Genomic DNA, 19,422 nt, shown 5'->3' with positions numbered 1-19,422 from the left:
AATACTCTATTTGCTAAAAATCTTTACAAGGAAATAACTGCTTCACTTTTCACTCAACCTTTTTACTTTTATCCATAAAACTAGAAGGAATTAGCTCAAAAATCACAAATATAGTTAAAAGAAGATTGGAATGTGGGTATGCTAGACCCCAACACTCACACATTGCCTTTTAGACTAATAGTTAGTTCAATGAAATCTTAATGTTAAATAATATCCTGATGCTAGTTATCCCATTCTGAGGGAAGAAAAATAAATTTAGTTTGCTTAAATTCAGCATGCAGAATCACTTGCTGAACCTTTTATTCTAAATTGCTTTTTTTTTCACTGTTAAGAATCTGTTTAAGAGTGATCGTACTAACTCTTGAGGTAAATACCTTGGGTCAAACACCTCTGGTCCTATAGAAGTAAAGTGATTTTTAATAACATTCATTGGACAAGTAGCTGTTTTATAAGGATAATCTGTGGTCATCTACAATTTAAGCAGCCAATTCTTTCTAAATGGGCTTCTAGAAGACCACATCTAAAGCTGAATACCACTTTACTGTAAGGAGTATTACAGAGTCCTGTAGGATTTTTTATTATTTAAATAGGGGTGATCATAAAATTAGCACCCTTCTAATGTAGTTCTCATCTTGATTATTGCTATTGAAGGAGTAAAATTTTTTCTTCAGGCTGAGTGAACACTGTAATTATTATTGCATTGCATTGTAAAGGTTACATCTTAATTGAAAAATCAACACTTTTTTCCCTTTCAATGAATATATCAACTTCAAAATCAACAAAAACATTGAAGATGCAAGCAGTTTTGCCAGACTCACAAATTAGAGTGTGCTTGATCAAGCAGAATCCATAACCCATAATCTTAAACATAAGATGCTAACTGATCCCATACACTAGGCTAATACTACAAGTATCAGAAGATTTTTTTTTTGCCAGTCCTGGGCCTTAGACTCAAGGCCTGAGCACTGTCCCTGGCTTCTGTTTTTACTCAAGGCTAGCACTCTGCCACTTGAGCCACAGCACCACTTCTTGCCTTTTTCTATATATGTGGTACTCGGGAATTGTTGAACCCAGGGCTTTATGTATACCATACAAGCACACTTGCCACTAGGCCATATTCCCAGCCCAAGTATCAGAAGATTTTCAGGTGAACTTTCTTATGAATTCCTATAATCAAAGCATCAATAGGCTTGAACTAACACTTACGAGTTCTTTCTGACAATATTAGTACAGATATGCATCAACATACTTAACACGATCCACAGAAAATGGTCCCATCCTCACAAACATTTTACACTAAGCATAGATACAGTCTATCGGATGGTCCATATTAAGTTTAATTCCTGAACATGATAAAAACAACATAGTGCAAAAAAGTAATTTGATCCAAAATGAATGCATTTGTAATATAGTATGCATGGTATATTTGATATATTTCATATATTATATTTTCATAAGAAATAAAAAGCTTACACAGTGTTTTTATGTGCCAATGATATACTTATAGATTTAATATAAAGAAATGTGTTATACTAACACACATAATGCAGATTTATTTACCCAAATCAATGACGATAAGGTAATATGAGTTTTTTCTTTTCATAAAGGAGGAAATTGAGTCCAAATGATCTTAAGTTGCTTGCACAAAGTCACACATCTAGTGACAAACTGAATGAAATGTAAGTGGCCAAAGTTCTTCTTTCATATAGTCTCCTAGGTGAATCTCATTATGTTTATATTAAATGGCTTTAGTGTCTACAACATTAATGCTACGAAAAAGCATAAAAGTATTCTTACAAAGTATTACCAGAAAAAAAAATGCAATGCCAAAAGGTCATGGTCAACTAATTTGAGCAAACATAAGCAGATGTTTTTGGCCTAATTATGACTTGGCCAAAGATAAACAGTGTTCAAACCAAAATTTAAAAATTCTCATTTGGGAGCATCATTGTTTTGTTAAACAAACATTTTATATTCCTGGAGCTGAATACCTATGTATACATAGGATTTAACCACCTTCCTACAATTCAAAACACAAGGGTCAACATTTTCATAGAGAAATAAGGAACTTGGGATACTGTCTGTGTATACTCTAACCCTGCCTCTCACTTTATAAATTAGAAGAATTCTGTAAATAAGGAATATCTTATAAAATTTCCATGCTTCCTTTATTGCATTCTACAAGTATACAAAGTGTATGACACAGCAATTTAATGAACAACAAACTAAACCGTCTGGTAGAAAGTAGCCAACAGAAAATGTCCCCAGGTTTTGGTGGTACTGCCATGCACTATCTATAAGACTTAGGGCGACACACTAGATTTGGACGAGCCTTGTCAATGCTGCCTACATGTCAGGCTTGTTTTGTGAGAAGCAAATGCGATGTAGAATGTCCATGAGCCATAAAATGCTTAACAGATATAAGAGATTAATGCTATTGCTGGTCTTTGGTATTTTATCTTTTTTTTCCCAGTCTCTTATAATTATTCATTGGTTTAACTTATTTCTTATTGTAAAAAAGCTATAGTAGGAAAGAAATTAAAAGGACAAGAAGGGTTTTGCCAAAGTAAAGCTGCTAAATTTTATTAACACTCTATTCACTGAGCTACACAATTAATATGAAATAAAATATTTTCCAATGTCTGTATACATTTTACTGGTTTTTTTTTTGGGGGGGGGTTTGTTGTTTTTTCTTTTTTTGGCCAGTCCTGGGCCTTGGACTCAGGGCCTGAGCACTGTCCCTGGCTTCCTTTTGCTCAAGGCTAGCACTCTGCCACTTGAGCCACAGCGCCACTTCTGGCCATTTTCTGTATATGTGGTGCTGGGGAATCGAACCCAGGGCCTCATGTATACGAGGCAAGCTCTCTTGCCACTAGGCCATATCCCCAGCCCCTACATTTTACTGTTATATTACTGAATTTTTACATCAAAGGTTTAAGACACCAGTTTTAACAATATATGTATATGTGTGTGTATGTGAGGGGGGGGAGAGTTACTATTGATTAAATTTAACAAGAAAATTTAAGGAAAGCAAAGATACAATATTCTACACAAAATTAAGATAGAGGCATTTGTATATGCAATTTGCTTATATGTAATCACACACACACACACACACACACACACACACACACACGCACTAATTCTTATGAATGTAAGAGGCGTCCGTATATGCATAAGCACATTCTCCAGACACTCTGAAATCTGCCATTAAAAGCCAAGGACCTAAACTTCCACTTTGATCAATGAGATAGCTTTATCATAAAATGGCATGATTGAGGCTTATTGACTAGCTGATAACCTTCTAATGGACAGGCCTTTAATCTGCAATAAAACTGTGAATGAGAGTAGAGCTTTCAGAAAGGAAAAGAGGGTTTGATTATCCTAGGATCAGAAAGAAAGAAAGAAAGAAAGAAAGAAAGAAAGAAAGAAAGAAAGAAAGAAAGAAAGAAAGAAAGAAAGAAAGAAAGAAAGAAAGAAAGAAAGAAAGAAAGAAAGAAAGAAAGAAAGAAAGAAAGAAAGAAAGAAAAAGACAAAGGGGGAAAGTCTTAGGAAGGCAAAAACATTCAGAAAAAATAGAGCAGCAAAACCCAGGGCACTGGCTTTTCCTTCAGGACAGAGTAGAGGCACCAGCATCACCTGACAGTCTGGCCCCATTGCCAAAGACGAGAGTCAAATCAAATCAACATAATAAGGCTGTTGTGTCCATGAGGATGGAGAAAAACAACCTCAAACAGCGGTAAAAGTTCACTTCACAGCATGACTGACATTTCAAAGGGAAAGCTAACACTACTGAGAGGTTGACTTCAGTACACTCTATACATCTTGCTGGGAGTGAACCATTTTTAACCAAGCCTGTTGTCCTAATGGAGTCTGACACAACTTTCACTGGCTCTGTACCACTGCAGTGAATTCTAAATGCAACTTATTCTCAAGGATGAAATGTGAGTGTTGAAATGTTAAGAATGAACAATGGGAAAAGAATTGAGTATTAAAAAATATATTGTGATCATTATGCATGGATGATAGATGATGATTGTAATGTGAATGCCAGAATAACAGTAAACTAAGAGCAACACACAGGTACACTAAAATACAAAACAAACAAAAGAGGGCCTAAAAATACATTGAGGTAAAATAATCCTTTCATTCAACAAATAGGTTTTTGTGATCATGAATCTCAAGTTGAAAAACGTCTCCTTTAACAAGAAAATGGGCGACAACTATGTCTTTTTTCCCACAGCACGAATAAAGAATTTATAATAAAGAAAAAATGAATATGTTAAAGTGTCTTTTTTTAATTTTTTAAAATTTTCACAGCACCCAATTAAGAACATCCAATCTAGATTTTATTGTGTGTGTGTTTTAAACCAAATAGTCCAATCACTTTGTTCGGATTTCAGTATTTCACCTTTACATTTCCTATATTGATTTGGGGGAGTACTTGCATAGCAAGGTTGATATCATATGTCTAATCCCCAGGACAGGATAGATAGATAGATAGATAGATAGATAGATAGATAGATATAGAAAAATAGGTCTATAGACAGACAGATGTAATATACATTTAATCTTCATACCATTAAATTAGAATAGCTCTCACAATTACCACCTAACATTCCCATGAATATTTACTACTATCTTTGGGACTCAGTAAAGACTACCGATACTACTACTAGCAGTATTTCTAATATGTCTGCTGCTTCAATGCCCAAATAGTTAGTTCTTCTTCCCTGGGAGAAAAATATGCTGTGCCTGAAATATTTCAGGAATCAAAGACTGTGCATAAACAACATGTGGTATCATCACAAATATCTCTCAAATTCTGAATAATGAAGAGAAAAATCTTTGAGAAAGAGAAATGCAAGCAGAGTTGCCCAGATGACAACTGGAAAAGTCTCCAAAGCACAGTTCCACCCGTCGTGTTTCATTAGAGATTTTTAGCCCAAGAGGTCACATGTCATGTTTCCTATGAAAAAAATCCTATTGCCAGATAGGATTCTCTTGGTATCTCTGTTGTGCTTTAATGAGACTTTGTTTTTCAAATCTCATCCATAGCTGTGTGAAGGACATTCTTTACTAATCACATATGTTAGCTGTTCTTTTCCTTTTTGTTTTTGGGAGTGGTGCTGGAAATTGAACTCAGAACCTCAGGTATGCTAGGCAAGCTCTGTAACACACAGCAACATGACCAGCTTTAACCATTTACTTTTGTTTTTGTTTTATTTTTTCAGAGTGGAAACAGTTATGAAATTGTGTAATTGGTCTAATTACTGGTTGTCTTAAAAGGAAAAAGATCTCCGCAGACCAAGGAACTGTGAGCTGGAGAGCTGAGCTGTGTAACTTCATTCATCACATGCTTTAGTGATTTGATTATTTTGTGCCCTGGATTTTTCTTTATAGAAAATGTGAACAATATAGAGTTCTCTCAGAGTATTTGTGTTAAAACAGAAACTGCTGAGAAATGTATTGTGAGATCAGAGTATCAAATAACATTTATTAGAGAGCTCTAATCTGATCACAGAGGTCTAGATCTAATGTTACCTAAATGCAAACAGCTTTCCATTATCTTTCAAAAAAAAATAAAATAGAGGGAAATAAACGTAGATATTTGCATTAGATTTCAAACAATGGAAGCCACCTGCATGTGAGTATGTTAAAAATAAAATAAAGATTGTAAATAACCAAGAAGCTCGTCATTCAATTCAATTCAATTCTATATCCAGCAAATAAGTCAAACATTTCAATCAAAGATAAACAGGACATGTACCATCCTTGTAGAAGCCAATCAAAAGAAGACCAAAATTTGGATACATAAAGCATTTTTGCCACATGGGAGTTAATCATTCTTATTAAGATACTCAAAGTATAAATGAAATTAGAACTGAATGTTAAAGGAATAAATATATTTGGTGTGAAGCAACAATTGATGTTGTAGTACACAGGACTGGGGCTGTAGCTCAATGCTAAAGCATCTTCTTTAGAAAAGAACATGGTTTAGAAAACCTACACAGACCAAGTTCCAGACATGAGCAAAAAATTCAAGAAAGAGCATGTGGTGCAGAGCTCAAGTTCTGATACTAAAACATACATAGGAGCATGCGTACACGGCACATGCGCACAGGCACTGCAAGCAAGAAAGGAAGATTGAAGCATATGTTGTGTAGAGTCTAATAGGAGGAACAGAATCTGAGTACTCAATCACTGAGCACAGATGCTGCTTTCCTCCCCCATGGGTAATTTCACATCACTGGGCATGGGATGACTTACATCATACTGAAATTATGTTCAAATTAAGCTCCAACCACAGTAGAAATGGTGTGTGTGTGTGTGTGTGTGTGTGTGTGTGTGTGTGTGTATGTATTTTTTTTTCTGGTTGATTCAACCATGTGCCATCACTTCCTTGCCTAGAATAGAGCTGAGCTCAAAATGTATTTTGTTTTACCAATCAACCTACAAGGGCATCAGTGTAGACGACAACCGTGTAGACATATGTACTCAGTAATACATTAAACTAAAATCTCACAAGTGACATGAGAATTTCTCACTGTTTACTTTCATACACATCATAAAATCAACAGATGAGTCTTATTTGTAAGAACACAGTCTTGCGATGTTGACTACAGAAATGTGGACAAAAATGGCACCTCAAGTTCCTGGGCTTGATCCTAGAAAACAAACAACACACACACACACACACACACAGAGTCAATACAAGACACACACACACACACAGAGTCAATACACGATTGGGCTCAATAAGAGTTAAAAAAGGAATCATCGAGATTCAAAAACCTTTTCTACAGGATATCAAAATCCCTCCTCATAAGACTAAAACACCAGTAACTATGAGTAACTGTGAAACAAATTTCTGAGTGGTCTTATTGCAGAAATTACAGGAAAAAATGGAATATCTTTGCGAAACCCTAATTTTTAAGAATATTCAAAAACTTGCATATAAAACCATTTACCAAAGTAATTTTTTTCCAATTTAAAGGCTAATCAGCCATTTTACTTTTTAATTTATCCATCCTTGATATATTATCAGTAATTGGGTTCCTGAGTCCCCATCACTCTAAGCTACTGTCAGAAAGAAGCAATGCTTGTTAGAATATAATTCATTAGATTTAAGGAAGCAACAACATCAAACTAACGTTTTTACAACCCAGATGCCCCTCCACAGACGAATGGATCCAAAAAATATGGTACTTATACACAATGGAATACTACATAGCGATTAGGAATGGTGAAATATTGTTGTTTGCATGGAAATGGTCAGAACTCGAACAAATAATGTTGAGCGAGACAAGCCTAGAACACAGAAAACAAAGGGGCATGATCTCCCTGATATATGACTGTTAACAAAGGGAGGCGGAGAGACAGTAGAGACCAAGTCTGTGAAACCAAAAACTGCTTGTCAAATAGTATTCCCCACAGGATTGGGGCAGCGACCCAACAGTATGTAACTAAAACCAAACAATTACTCAACATATAAAGGTCAAAAATTGACCTCTCAGGGGAATACAATAGCTCAAAAGCTAGGTATGTACGTTCATATAAGACTACCGTCGACATATGGTCTAATATTGACATTACATTTAAAGCCTAGGCGAACTTTCTTGGGCATGGCCACCTGGCTACTGTATATGTTCTTGATACATTATATATTGTATATATGTCTACCTGACCTAGAGAAGAGATAGAAAAACAGGACGTAAGATATCACAAGAAATGTACACACTGCCCTACTATGTAACTGTACCCTTTTTGCACAACACCTTGTCAAAAATTTGTGTTCAATTAATAAACAATAAATTAAAAAAAAAACCTAACGTTTTTACTTACTGAGATACTGCCCAAACTCTTATTAGATGAAAATTCAATAACAGACAAAAGCACATATACATTTGGAATCTTAAGCACGTATTTTTTATATGAGGGACAATGGGGAAAAAAGTCATAGCCCTTTATAAAATCTGACCATATGGTTATGACATAAAGTTTCACATGACTAATTTGTCTAATAATATTTCTTCTTTATATGTTTACATGAAGTTCATATATTCTATAAAACAGTAGCAGAGAAATATATTAATCATTGCTTTGGCCTTATTTTCAACTGCCAAGCACTGCTTCTGAATCAGATGAGATGGGGCATGTTGTAGGTGGTATTATTGCAGAATGACCACTGGCTGGCTACTTTGGTTTGAAAAATGCATTCCTTGTGAAAACATAAACCCATCACCAAAATAAATTTCTGCCTTGCTGAAATGGCACCAACCAATGGAAGAAGAAACGATCTTCTGACTAAAAGAACTTGGCACAGGGTAGGGACATCAGTGCTTTGGTTCTCTCAAATCAGCACTGGGAATATTTACAATTTACTAATTATGCATCTAAATTAGAAATGATTTTTGTATGACAGATGACTGTAATCGACAAGGACTCTCAAAGCAAAAAGGGAAAAAGAAAACATAAAAATGTCTTCAGAATTGGAAAGTATGCAAAGCTCAAGTAAAAAGACTAAAGATAAAAAATTATCTTAAAATTATCACTTTTCTAGAGACTATCTTCCGAGTCATTACTATGTTTAAACAATAAAGAGACTACATCACTTACATAAATATTTTTCAGAAACATATAATAACTTGTAGGCTATGGTGAATACCAGGGTCCATCGGCTTAATTGTAAAAGACTGATATCTCTGTCCTTGTTTTACAGTTAAATCACTGGCAGGGTAAGCAAAATATTTAATCTTATGTTTCATGAAAGGCTGCATCAGAATCACATGACTCCTAAGAGATTTGGGGTCAGAATTTCAGCTCAATAATGTGAACTCTCACAGGTTAAGAAATGTGATGCTAAATATGAGCAAAAGTCCCAAAGATTTATATTCATATCCAGGTAAGTAAGATTACTGGAATCAGGTAAAACTGTACCGCTCAATACTGTCAGTAAAATAATTAAAACCTATCAAAATGCATATCAGTTTTAAGAGAGCAAGATGTCAAATCCAATTTGATAAATCAAGATGTCACAGTGCCAGCATATTATTGAGAATATGATATAATATGATATTTTAAAAATAACAACTTTGTCTCCAGAAAAGACTAGGGGATGTGGAGCTGTAAACAAAGGGAGAAAGAAGGAGGAGGAGGTGGAGGAGGAGGAGGAGGAAGAGGAGGAGGGGAGGAAGAAGAAGAAGAAGCAGAAGAAGAAGAAGAAGCAGAGGAGGAGGAGGAGGAGGAAGAGGAGCACTAGGAGAGTATGTATGTATATATGTATGTATGTATGTATGTGTATGTGTGTGTGTGTGTGTGTGTGTGTGTGTGGAGAGAGAGAGAGATGGACAGATGGAGGGAAGGAGGGAAGGAGCGAGGGAGGAAGAGAAGAAGGGAGAATAGCATACAAAGGAAACAGACTAGATCTTAGCCATTGCCTCAATGAGGAGTGTGGTACTGTTCAACCTTGAAACAGACAGGCTAAGTCTAACTACAGGGATATGTCTAATTATGCCTTAGAACCTTATGTATTTTTTTTAAAAAAAGCAAAACTCATGGTAGCAAGTCTCAGTAGTAAGAAGTATATGTAGAAAGTAACAAAATGTATAAAACTACAAATTAGTCAAAAGACAAAGAAATCATTTTCTATTTTTTTCATATTATCTATTTGTTTTAGGTGGTTACTAGTATATAGTCAAGGTCTCATGCTTCCTAGGCAAGAACTCTACAACTTCAGTCATTCTGCTAGCCCTGTATGCTTTGATTATTTTTATCTTTCAAGTAGGATCTCATGCTTTTGCCTGATGTAGACCCCAGATGCAAATCCTCCTGTATCTTCCTGATGAGTAACTGGGATGAAAAACATGTATCTCTCCTCCACAGCTAGACTTATTATTTCAGATAGACTCAATAACTTTATTGTATTTCTTTCATTTTCTTTTGCTAAACTGGCCACAAATGTCAATCATCCTATCTCCACTTTCTAAGTAGCTAGGATTACAAGTATGGACTACTATACCATGCCTAAGAAATACAAATCTTAAATAGCTTCAATTCTGACCAAGTACATGTCATTAAAATAGAAATTGTACTCAGACCCTACATAGATCTTTCTGACTTCAATTAAAAACAAAGTAAAACAGATCTGAAAGACTTGGAGTATACTTTGGTGTTCAGTGAGAGCTTACCATATGTATGACCATGGCTCAGTTACCAGCAGCTCTCCCAAAAAAAGACAAAAGCAGATTTGCAACAATGGATTGACATTTATTTCTTTTTGTATCTCATTGCAAGAAGACAGAGACAGAGAGAAAGAGAAAGAAGAAAGGTCAAAATAATTTTTAGAGAGCCTGGGCACTGTCCCTGAACTTTTTTTTCTTTTTTTTTGAACTTTGTTCTAAATGATAACACTCTTAACAGTTGAGCCACAGCTCTACTTCAGGCTTTTGGGTGGATAATTGGAGGTAAGCCTCTATGGGACTTCCCTGCCCAGGCTCTTCAAACAGTGATCCTCCTATCTCAGCCCCCTGAGTAGTTAGGATTATAGGCGTAAGCCACCACTGGTTCCAAGCAAAATATTATCCTTTAAGATACATGCCCAAGAAAAATAAAGTATAGCTATGTCTTTCATCTGCATGAAGAAGGTATCATCATGTAATAATGATTTTTCATAGTTGAATCTTCACACAGTGTTTTGGCTTATTTTGAGACAATCCAACAGTATCACAACAGAAATATCAGGTAAATAGAGAAAGTACAGAGTATTTACTTTGATAAACATATTAGAGAGCTATGGTTAGCATTCCTTTCATGCCTTCATTCTAACTGACTTGCACCTCAATGTGTTGTTTTGAGAAAAGAATGAGCTACAGAATCCATGCTGTTGGGGACTGGGCCTACCTGAATCGTACCTGCCAGCATTCTGGGAGAGTAAGAAATGTAAATTTGAACATTAAGTATCATATGAATCACTATAGGGGACAGATTGAGATTTACTAATGTAACTAAATGTTAACAAACAATAAAAAATGCATAACTTTCTAATCAACAAAACATAGGTTTGCAAATATGAGTGACAAAATAAATTTAAAATATATGACTTAGAGAATGATTAATGATGCAATTAAAATTTAAATATATTATTTATAAAAGTTCAGCTTGGTCAGGTGCCAGTGGCTCACGCCTGTAATCTTAGCTACTCAAGAGGCTGAGATCTGAAGATTGTTCTTCAAAGATAGCCCAGGCAGGAAAGTCCATGAGACTCTTATCTTCAATTAAACACCAGAGAATCACAAGTGGTGCTGTGGCTCAAGTGGCAGACCACTAGCCTTGAGCTGAAGAGGTCAGGGATAGTGCCCAGGCCTAGAGTTCAAGCAAAAAAGTTCAGTATATTGCTAATTTGTAGATGCTTCAGAAAGACAAGGTCATCTGTGTTTTAAAGGTTCTGAATTCTTCTATGAAGGGATGTATTTTCATTTCTTCCAGCCCAAGCATATCTTGAGGTAAAACTATATTTCAGTAAAGTGTTTTAAGTTATTAAAAATATATTCATAAAAAATAAACAATTTATTGAAACCATTTGTTTCCTGGCATACATTTGTAAAAATTGTTTGTTTTTGTTGTTTGTAATGTCCAAACTTGCTTCAAAATTTAGCATTTTCAAAAGTTAGCAAGTAATAGTGTTGGATTGCAGATTTCTAATTGAAATATTTTGTCAATAAAAAATAAGAAACACTAAGGAAAGTTTTTAGAAAATTTCCAAATGTTATGATTTTATCTTCCTGTGTCATTTTTGAATACTTTGCTCTTCAGTCTTCCATACATATTCAAACATGTTCTAGTCAAATATATGTTATATTTTTTGATCCAGTGCTGAACAAAATTTTGCTATTCATTCAGCTAACTTTGGTTAACACCAAAGGACTAAAACAATAAAAGCAAAAATAGAAGCATCTTATTCCGCAGAGGTATGTAAGGAAATCTGATTATTCACATTTGAGAAAGTAATCCTGTATTATTTATAAACAGGCTGCATAGGAAGATGGAATTTCTTTCTTTGTCTAGATTTAGAAACCTTCTACCAAAGAAGACAAACAACACTGAAAAATTTATAAAAGGCATTTTGAAAACCATATCTTTTCAGTTCCAATATCTGATAACCTCCATCCCAAAACCTACCTATAATTGAAATTAGATGGGCTTCTCTTTCTTTTAAATCAATTCCCTTTTGCCCTCCTTTTAGTACAGTGATATTAGCTGATCAGCACTGCTAAGCAATAGTTTAATAACATCAACAAAAACTTGAAATACATATTTCATCTTTCCTTTTATTGGGCTATGCCAGATTGCTTAACCTTTGTTTATACTTTTCTCCCTCAGATACTAGGGCTTAAGTCCAGGCCTTTGAGATCCTGCTTGTTTTTTTGTTGTTGTTATTTTTGTTTTGGTTTGGTTTGGTTTTCTACACAAGGCTCGTGTATACCATTTGAGCCACACTCACACTTACGTCTTTCTGCTGGTTAATTGATAAGAATCTCCTGGGCTTTTCTGCCCAGGCTGGCTTTGCATCAGGATCCTCAGATCTCAGCCTCCTGAGTAGCTAGGATTATAGGAATGAACCATCAGCACCCAGCTTTACATTTCTTTCATAATAAAATGTCTCACTCACAATACACAAAACATATCTGTTAAATTATCAGTGGACACAAATTAAGTAAAATAATAACTTCTTTGGCCTAAAAACATGTACTTAAATACTCATTGTTTCAGCATGTTTTTCTCAGTTAATATTACATATGTTGTAACACAATCACTTCTCTATCTTAAAAAAGATCCATAATTCTAAAATATTTAAAATATTCTAATATGTAAAATATTCTAAAATAATTCTAAAACAATTAGAAGCTGACTATGATTATGATAATAATTTTCCTTGTTCTAGAACATTTCCTTGCTTCTAGAACATTCCAGACATGTTAAATGTACCACCTGAATCAAGTAGTTCACAGTCTTGCCAGATAGATATGTGCATCCAAACTATTCTAGAGTCCAGCTAGGGTTGAACTCTAAAGGTAGCATGAAAAGCCTGAGAAAGACTTGAGTGAAGACTAAGCTAAATATGAAAAGCAAATGGGAAATCTTACAAAGTAAAGCTAAGTCATAAACTTTGATATGCTTGAAGAATTGAAAAGGTTAGAAGAAGTGAAAATGCAGAGACTCAGAAGGGACTGGGTGCTGAAGTAGCAAGAGTTAAAACTTCAGAGGTTCCTGGTTATAGAACAATTTCCTGAACAACTCAAGAATTAGGACTTTGTCCTGTAAGAGGTTTAAGAAGAAAATTAACAAGGCCAGATGGCCGTGTGTGTGTGATGGTCATTGCAAATAGTAGATTATAAGAAAGGAAAAGAAAAGACAAGATGAAAAGAAAAGGCAAAGAAAGCAAGTAAAGACTGATTCAGCTCAGACAAGGCAGCATGTGGGTATGAATTAACACACTAGAATAAGGACAGAGTGGAGGCCAGGAAATGAAGATAAGTTTTGAAAAAGAAGAATCAACAACTTGATTTGTGATTTTAAATCATAGATTTCCTTGTGGATAGCAATACTATTAATTTAGCAAACAAACAACAAAGAATTAGAAGAGAAATTTTGTTTATGAAAAAGTGGACTTGCTGAGTGTAAGCAGACTATAGAGTACCACGTGGAAGGTTAGGGCTGGTGTTTAAAGAGTGTTTTACACTAACAACCAACTGAAGGTTGAGGAGATGAGTCTAGAGATGTCGCTTTGTTTTTCTGGCTTGCAAAGGGATAACCAAGCTGGAGGTGAGAATACAGAAAACAACTCTTCATGATTACACTGAGCAGTATAGTAACCATTATCTGCATATATTCAAAGTTAAAGTACTCAAGATTAACTAAAATTAAAAGGTCATTTCTGTAGTTCACAAGGCACATTTTGTGTGTTTAATGGTCCGTGTGACTAGAGTTTATTCCACTGGTTCACAGAAATGTTGGCCATTTCCACAAACACAGAGAGTTCTATTGGTGAGCATGGACTTAGGGCATGTATAATACAAAGGAGGATTTAGGGACCTAGCCCCAAGAAAGGAGAAATACACAAAGAAAAGGGAAGAACAATAAAATTGACTGAGGAGGACTAATCAAAGGTGGAAAAAGAGAAAAGAAAAAAATCACATCGCTGTAACTAATACAGAAAATTTCAAGCAGACAAATATTGAAGAATAAGAAAAGTTGGCAAGATATCAAATAAGAAAAGGTATAAACTGATATATAAACTGGTGCCTCAAAGTGACTTATTTTTCCCCAGCATTTGATATTGCATTGGAGATAGTAGTGCAACAATGTGAATGTGCAAAAAGCCACTGAAGACTACATTAAAAATGATCAATTCTTGTGTTAGATATGTAGAGATATATAGATAGATACAGATCTGTAGTCAGTCAAGTTGAATTAAAAGTGGGAACATAGAGCCAGGAGACAGGAGCTAACACCTATAATCCTAACTACTCATGAAGCTGAGTTCCAGAGGGTCATGCTTCAAAACTAGCCCAGGCAGAAAGGTCAGTGAGACTCTGTATCCAAAATAATCAGCAAAAAAGCCACAACGGTGGTATGGTTCAAATACTAGAGTACAGCCATGCAAGCCAACCAGAGTGAGGCTCTGAGTTCTGACTCCAGAAAGATATAAACAAACAAACAAATAAATAAATAAAAATATAAGGGTTAGGAAGAGAATGTGGCTTAGTAATAGAGTACTTGCCTAGCATGCCTGAAGCCCTGGGTTCAATTCCTTAGTACCACATAAAGAGAAAAACCTGGAAGTGGCACTGTGACTCAAGTGGAGTGCAGAGGCAGTGTCCAGGACCTGAGTTCAAGCCCCAGAACAGGAAAAAAAAAGATAAAGATAAAAAGATGTACCCTACAAAGAAAATCTACAAGAAACCTCACAACTTCTATACCACTGGGAAATTGAACATAGCAAATAAAAATGTAAAACATTTCCAGCACATATCTTCTACCTGAAGTAATGTAAGTATTGGTGACATTAAGGTAAGCAAGGTGTAAAATATGGGTTTTACACATTGTAAGGTAGCACAGATCTCTGCTGTTGGTTCGGCTTTATCTGAGAATATCAATGGCCTGGTATGCAGCACCAATAGAATAAACCACCCTCTTTATTATACCCAGTGTCACTTTCTAGTTTCAGTTCTCAGCTTTCTATCAATCTCAGTCCAAAATTATTAAATAGAAAAGTCCAGAAATGAGTTATGATATTTAAATAATGTTTATAAAGTACATTGTCATAATTGTTTTATTCTTGTTGTGTGTGTGTGTGTGCTGTACTAGTATTTGAACTCAGAGCCTCAGAGTCTCCTTTGGCTCTTTTAAGTAGGCGGGCATTCTACCACTTGAGCTTCACCTCCAGTTCTACTTTTTGCTAGTTAATTAGGCGTAAGAGTCTTACTGTATTGCTGTTCTAGATGGTTTTGAGCCTCAATTCTTAGAACACAGTCTTCTGAGTAGTGAAGATTAATACTGTGAGCTACCAGCTTCAGGTTCTTCTATTTTATTATTAATTATTTTAATAATCAGTTATTTGTACCTGATTTATAAACTAAGGATAAGAAAAAAAAAACATAGTATATGCAGTACAATGTTCTGAGCTATGCACAGATTGACACATCCACAGAATTTCTTGAATATAACCCTGCAGAGATGGCAGTACAACTGTAGCTTCTTTCTCTTCCTCTTTCTCAGGTCAGTAGCTACAGTTAGCTGGGTGACTGGCAAAATATAAATATCAGCAGTAAACCCTGGGGCAAGTATGTTTGTGCTCACTCGGCAATTAAGGGAAGGCAAGTATCCCATGAATCACTCCTCATGTATTTTCTGACAGCAAGGCTGTCATGTATACTCAGGAGCAAGGTCAGAGAAAGAACACATGAAGGACCCTGAAACAGGCCAATGGCTGCTTCCATTTGTGTTCTCACAACCTGGAAGCAGAAAATTTCATGCTAAAGATGAAATTAAAAGAGGTTACATAAAATAGTACCTTAATCCAATGAATGGTTGGTTCAGAAGCTTTTCCAAATTCTACAAAAACAAATCTCATACAAATTTTAATGCTGTCTCCCACCAGCATCCAGACTTTTCCTTGTGAATGAACTGGCAAAATGGAAGTAAACACTTTCACATTCATGGATCACACCCTGGTCTGTCTCCAAGGATATGTACCAAATATGGAGAACAGAAGAAGCATGTTAAACAACTTGGTTTTCCTTGCCTGCTTCTGGAAGCTTTGTTCAGATCGTACAGCGACTCTGCTCATGTAAGAAGCTGAAAACTAAAACTGCTTCATGACGACAAGCTAAAAAAGACACTGCCTCAATGTCCGAAGTGGAAACCAACCAAAGAGAAAGAAGGAAAGAAGAGAGAACAGTAAAAAGTAAGGAAAATACCAAGAGGCGAATCACATTACATATACTTACAACTTTCAGCTTGATAGTCTGGCACAAACTGCTCATCGTTGTCAGGTACCTGAGCTGAAGAAAGAAAAAAAAATTAAATTAAGAGAGGAACTGCCAAGGCATAAGGAATGTCAAATCAGATCTGTCAAGCAAGGTCTTTTTAAGCTGAGATCAAACCTATGATTACTTGCCAATAAGCTCCTATTTAAAATGGCCTTGACAGTCAGAACTACTTAGGAGGGAAAACAGAAGGGCCCATTGATGTCAACTAGAAAACATAAATATGTCACAAATATGGTGGCAGGTGTAGTCCCTATCAATTTCTCTTGCCAGATAGAAATAAAAGAGACACAAAATAAAAGAAGCTACAGGATTTCTATTTCCTGCAGGGTTTTATTTTTCAAGAGTTGAGCCAAAGGTATTTCAATTCACCACTGCCAGAGCTTAAGCAGCCCATCTAAATGAACAACATGATTCTTTTCAGTCATGTGCAGCTTGCACACACATCCCTTTGCATTTTTAGAAATGATGACTTTTGATATGTTCCATTCCTGGCAAACTCAACTACTATTATTTCAAAACATTTGCTCTAACTTTAACCATGGAATGATACAACTTTTAAAAATGAAAAGACCTGCCAGTAATTTGGGTCATATATGGCAAAGTAATATACTGCAATGATTATTATCATCAAAATAAAAATAACAATAAAACAAATGCCATATTTTCGTGCAAATTATTTTCCTGGCTACTCTTCCACACTAGCAAAAAGAATATCCCTAGTTCATCAGTTTTGTCAAATGACTTCCATATTTTTAGTAAAGGAAAAACACTGGATAGCATGGACCTAAGGCATTTGACAACAACCAAAACACAAGTCTACTTTTTCACTTCTAAAATGTTTTCATCACAGTTGATTTGGACACAGAAATTACCCACTCCAAACTACATTAGAAAAATGAATTTGGACAAATATACATACAAATATACAAATTACATAAAAGGGAAGTTAGGTTAGTTTGAACTTGGAAAAAATAATTATCATCTTAGTTAACTGTAAGTATGATTTAATTAGCTAGTATTACTTGACTTGTATTGTATAATTACTTTATTAGCACTGAAACTTTTTAATGCAATCAAGTTACATTAAAACAAGCATCAAACAATTTATTTAAAGTAGCCTATTCTGTATGTAAAGTGCTTTTTAGAAACAGAAATATTTGACAGAGTAAAAATTTAGGTTACATTATTAAAACGTAACTATCCAATGGTAGTCTTGTCTGTTATTAAAATATAAGCATTTTGACACTCGGTTGTTTTCTCGCAACTTCCTTCTGAACAAGTACACTTAACTTTATAGAGAAACACTATTTCCTCCAGTACATGAAGCTAAATGAAGAATAATTTCAAGATATAAGGGACACTGATTTGATCAGCATACACGGAAGAATTTTTTCTCTTCATGTGTCACTGTATCTGATCTGTGATTTGCCATCTATGTAACTTTGGGTAAGTTATTGAAACACACTAGTTTAATAGTGATACTAAAAGGTTGTGTTTTGCATTTTGGTTTTGGTAAAGATTCCATAAAACATTTCAACAAGGTAACAGATGCGTTAATATTCCTTTTCTACAGTTACAAACAGAAAAGTGTTTTAATTACATAGTTTACTATCCCAACTTCTAATGACTTATACTGAAGGCAGGAATCTAATGAATTATACCAGAGACAAGAAAAGACCTAACAGACTATCTTTTGACATTAAATAAGCTTGATTATTCCCATAGATTCATAAGTTATCAGGGAATAATATAAGCACCAAAAATAATGTAAATGTTTTTACATATAATTAGTAAATATTGGCAAGTAAGCAATCAAATTCTACTCTGTCCCAACTATATCCAGATGTTTCCGTGTCCTCTCAAAATTAAGATTTAAACATACAACCATTGAGGTGTTAAATTATCAACTATGATAATTATGGTGCTTTTAAAGAAATCAAACATTAAGTATTTCATTTGCAGGAATAATTAAAAAGAGTCAATGAGGAGGAAAAGTGTATTTGTAATTGAAAATTTTAGTATGAATAGACTAAAGGCTAGATATTTTTTCTCTTTATGTACTGAAACAAAGTTCCAACTCCATAGTTGCAAGTACAGCCTAGAAGTCCCTGATGATGGGTATGTATTGGCAAAATGGGGTGGGGGGAGATGGCTAAGGGACAGAACCTAGAAACTATGTCTCAGAGATACAGTGAAAATAGTTGCAAATTGCTAACAATTTGTCAAGAAAGAGAGAAAAAAAGAAAGAAAGAAAGAAAGAAAGAAAGAAAGAAAGAAAGAAAGAAAGAAAGAAAGAGGATTACTGTTTTAGTACAAAATCCTTTCCCTAACATACTGAATAAATACTTCACACTTACGCTTGAACATATTACAGAATTTTAACAAAAAACATATGACTCACATTTTCACAGAAGCTGATCTTAAGAAACTGAATAGACCAAATGAAGCAGTATGCTACTTAAATAGACAAAGGCTTAAGTATACCTCTAATTTCAAGCTGGAGTAAAAGGAAAGCATTTTAACTGAAAACACAAGTTGGATCTGGGCAAGGAAAATATGAAAAAGTATTGCCACACTTGTATCATTCATTTCCTTTTTTTTTTTTAACTCCCTCCCCTTTAATTCATGAGAATTTTGTGAAGAAGCAAACTACAGCTCCCTGAAAATTTGTGGTGAGCCCGACCAACTCCAAAGTTGAAAATTATCAATACAGGCCAGCCTTTAAAAAATTTTTTTTTCTGCAATTATCTATTATAAGCTATGCTTAAATGATCACCTTTGGGGAATAAAAATGTTTCTCTACCTGAGGTAATTAGAGGAAGGAAAAGAGAAGACGAGAAGAAAATTACATACCAAAAGACCAATAAAA

The 19,422-nt window shown here is 34.9% G+C and overlaps 1 protein-coding gene across 4 annotated transcripts in view; it reads right to left on the bottom strand.

The window, feature by feature from the left end:
* The window catches only part of Etv1 (ETS variant transcription factor 1), a 100,806-nt gene that overhangs the window by 72,053 nt on the left and 9,331 nt on the right, over nucleotides 1–19,422 (bottom strand). For all 4 annotated transcript variants that reach the window (XM_048339756.1, XM_048339758.1, XM_048339757.1 and 1 more), the window contains one exon: nucleotides 16,512–16,565. In XM_048339756.1, the coding sequence (XP_048195713.1) occupies nucleotides 16,512–16,565 (54 nt within the window). The remainder of the gene's footprint in view (nucleotides 1–16,511; nucleotides 16,566–19,422) is intronic.

The sequence above is a fragment of the Perognathus longimembris genome, chromosome 2 (assembly GCF_023159225.1).
Source record: "Perognathus longimembris pacificus isolate PPM17 chromosome 2, ASM2315922v1, whole genome shotgun sequence".
Taxonomy (NCBI): Eukaryota; Metazoa; Chordata; class Mammalia; order Rodentia; family Heteromyidae; genus Perognathus; species Perognathus longimembris.
The sequence above is the reverse complement of the archived record's forward strand: the minus strand, read 5'-3'. Positions and strand labels throughout refer to the sequence as shown.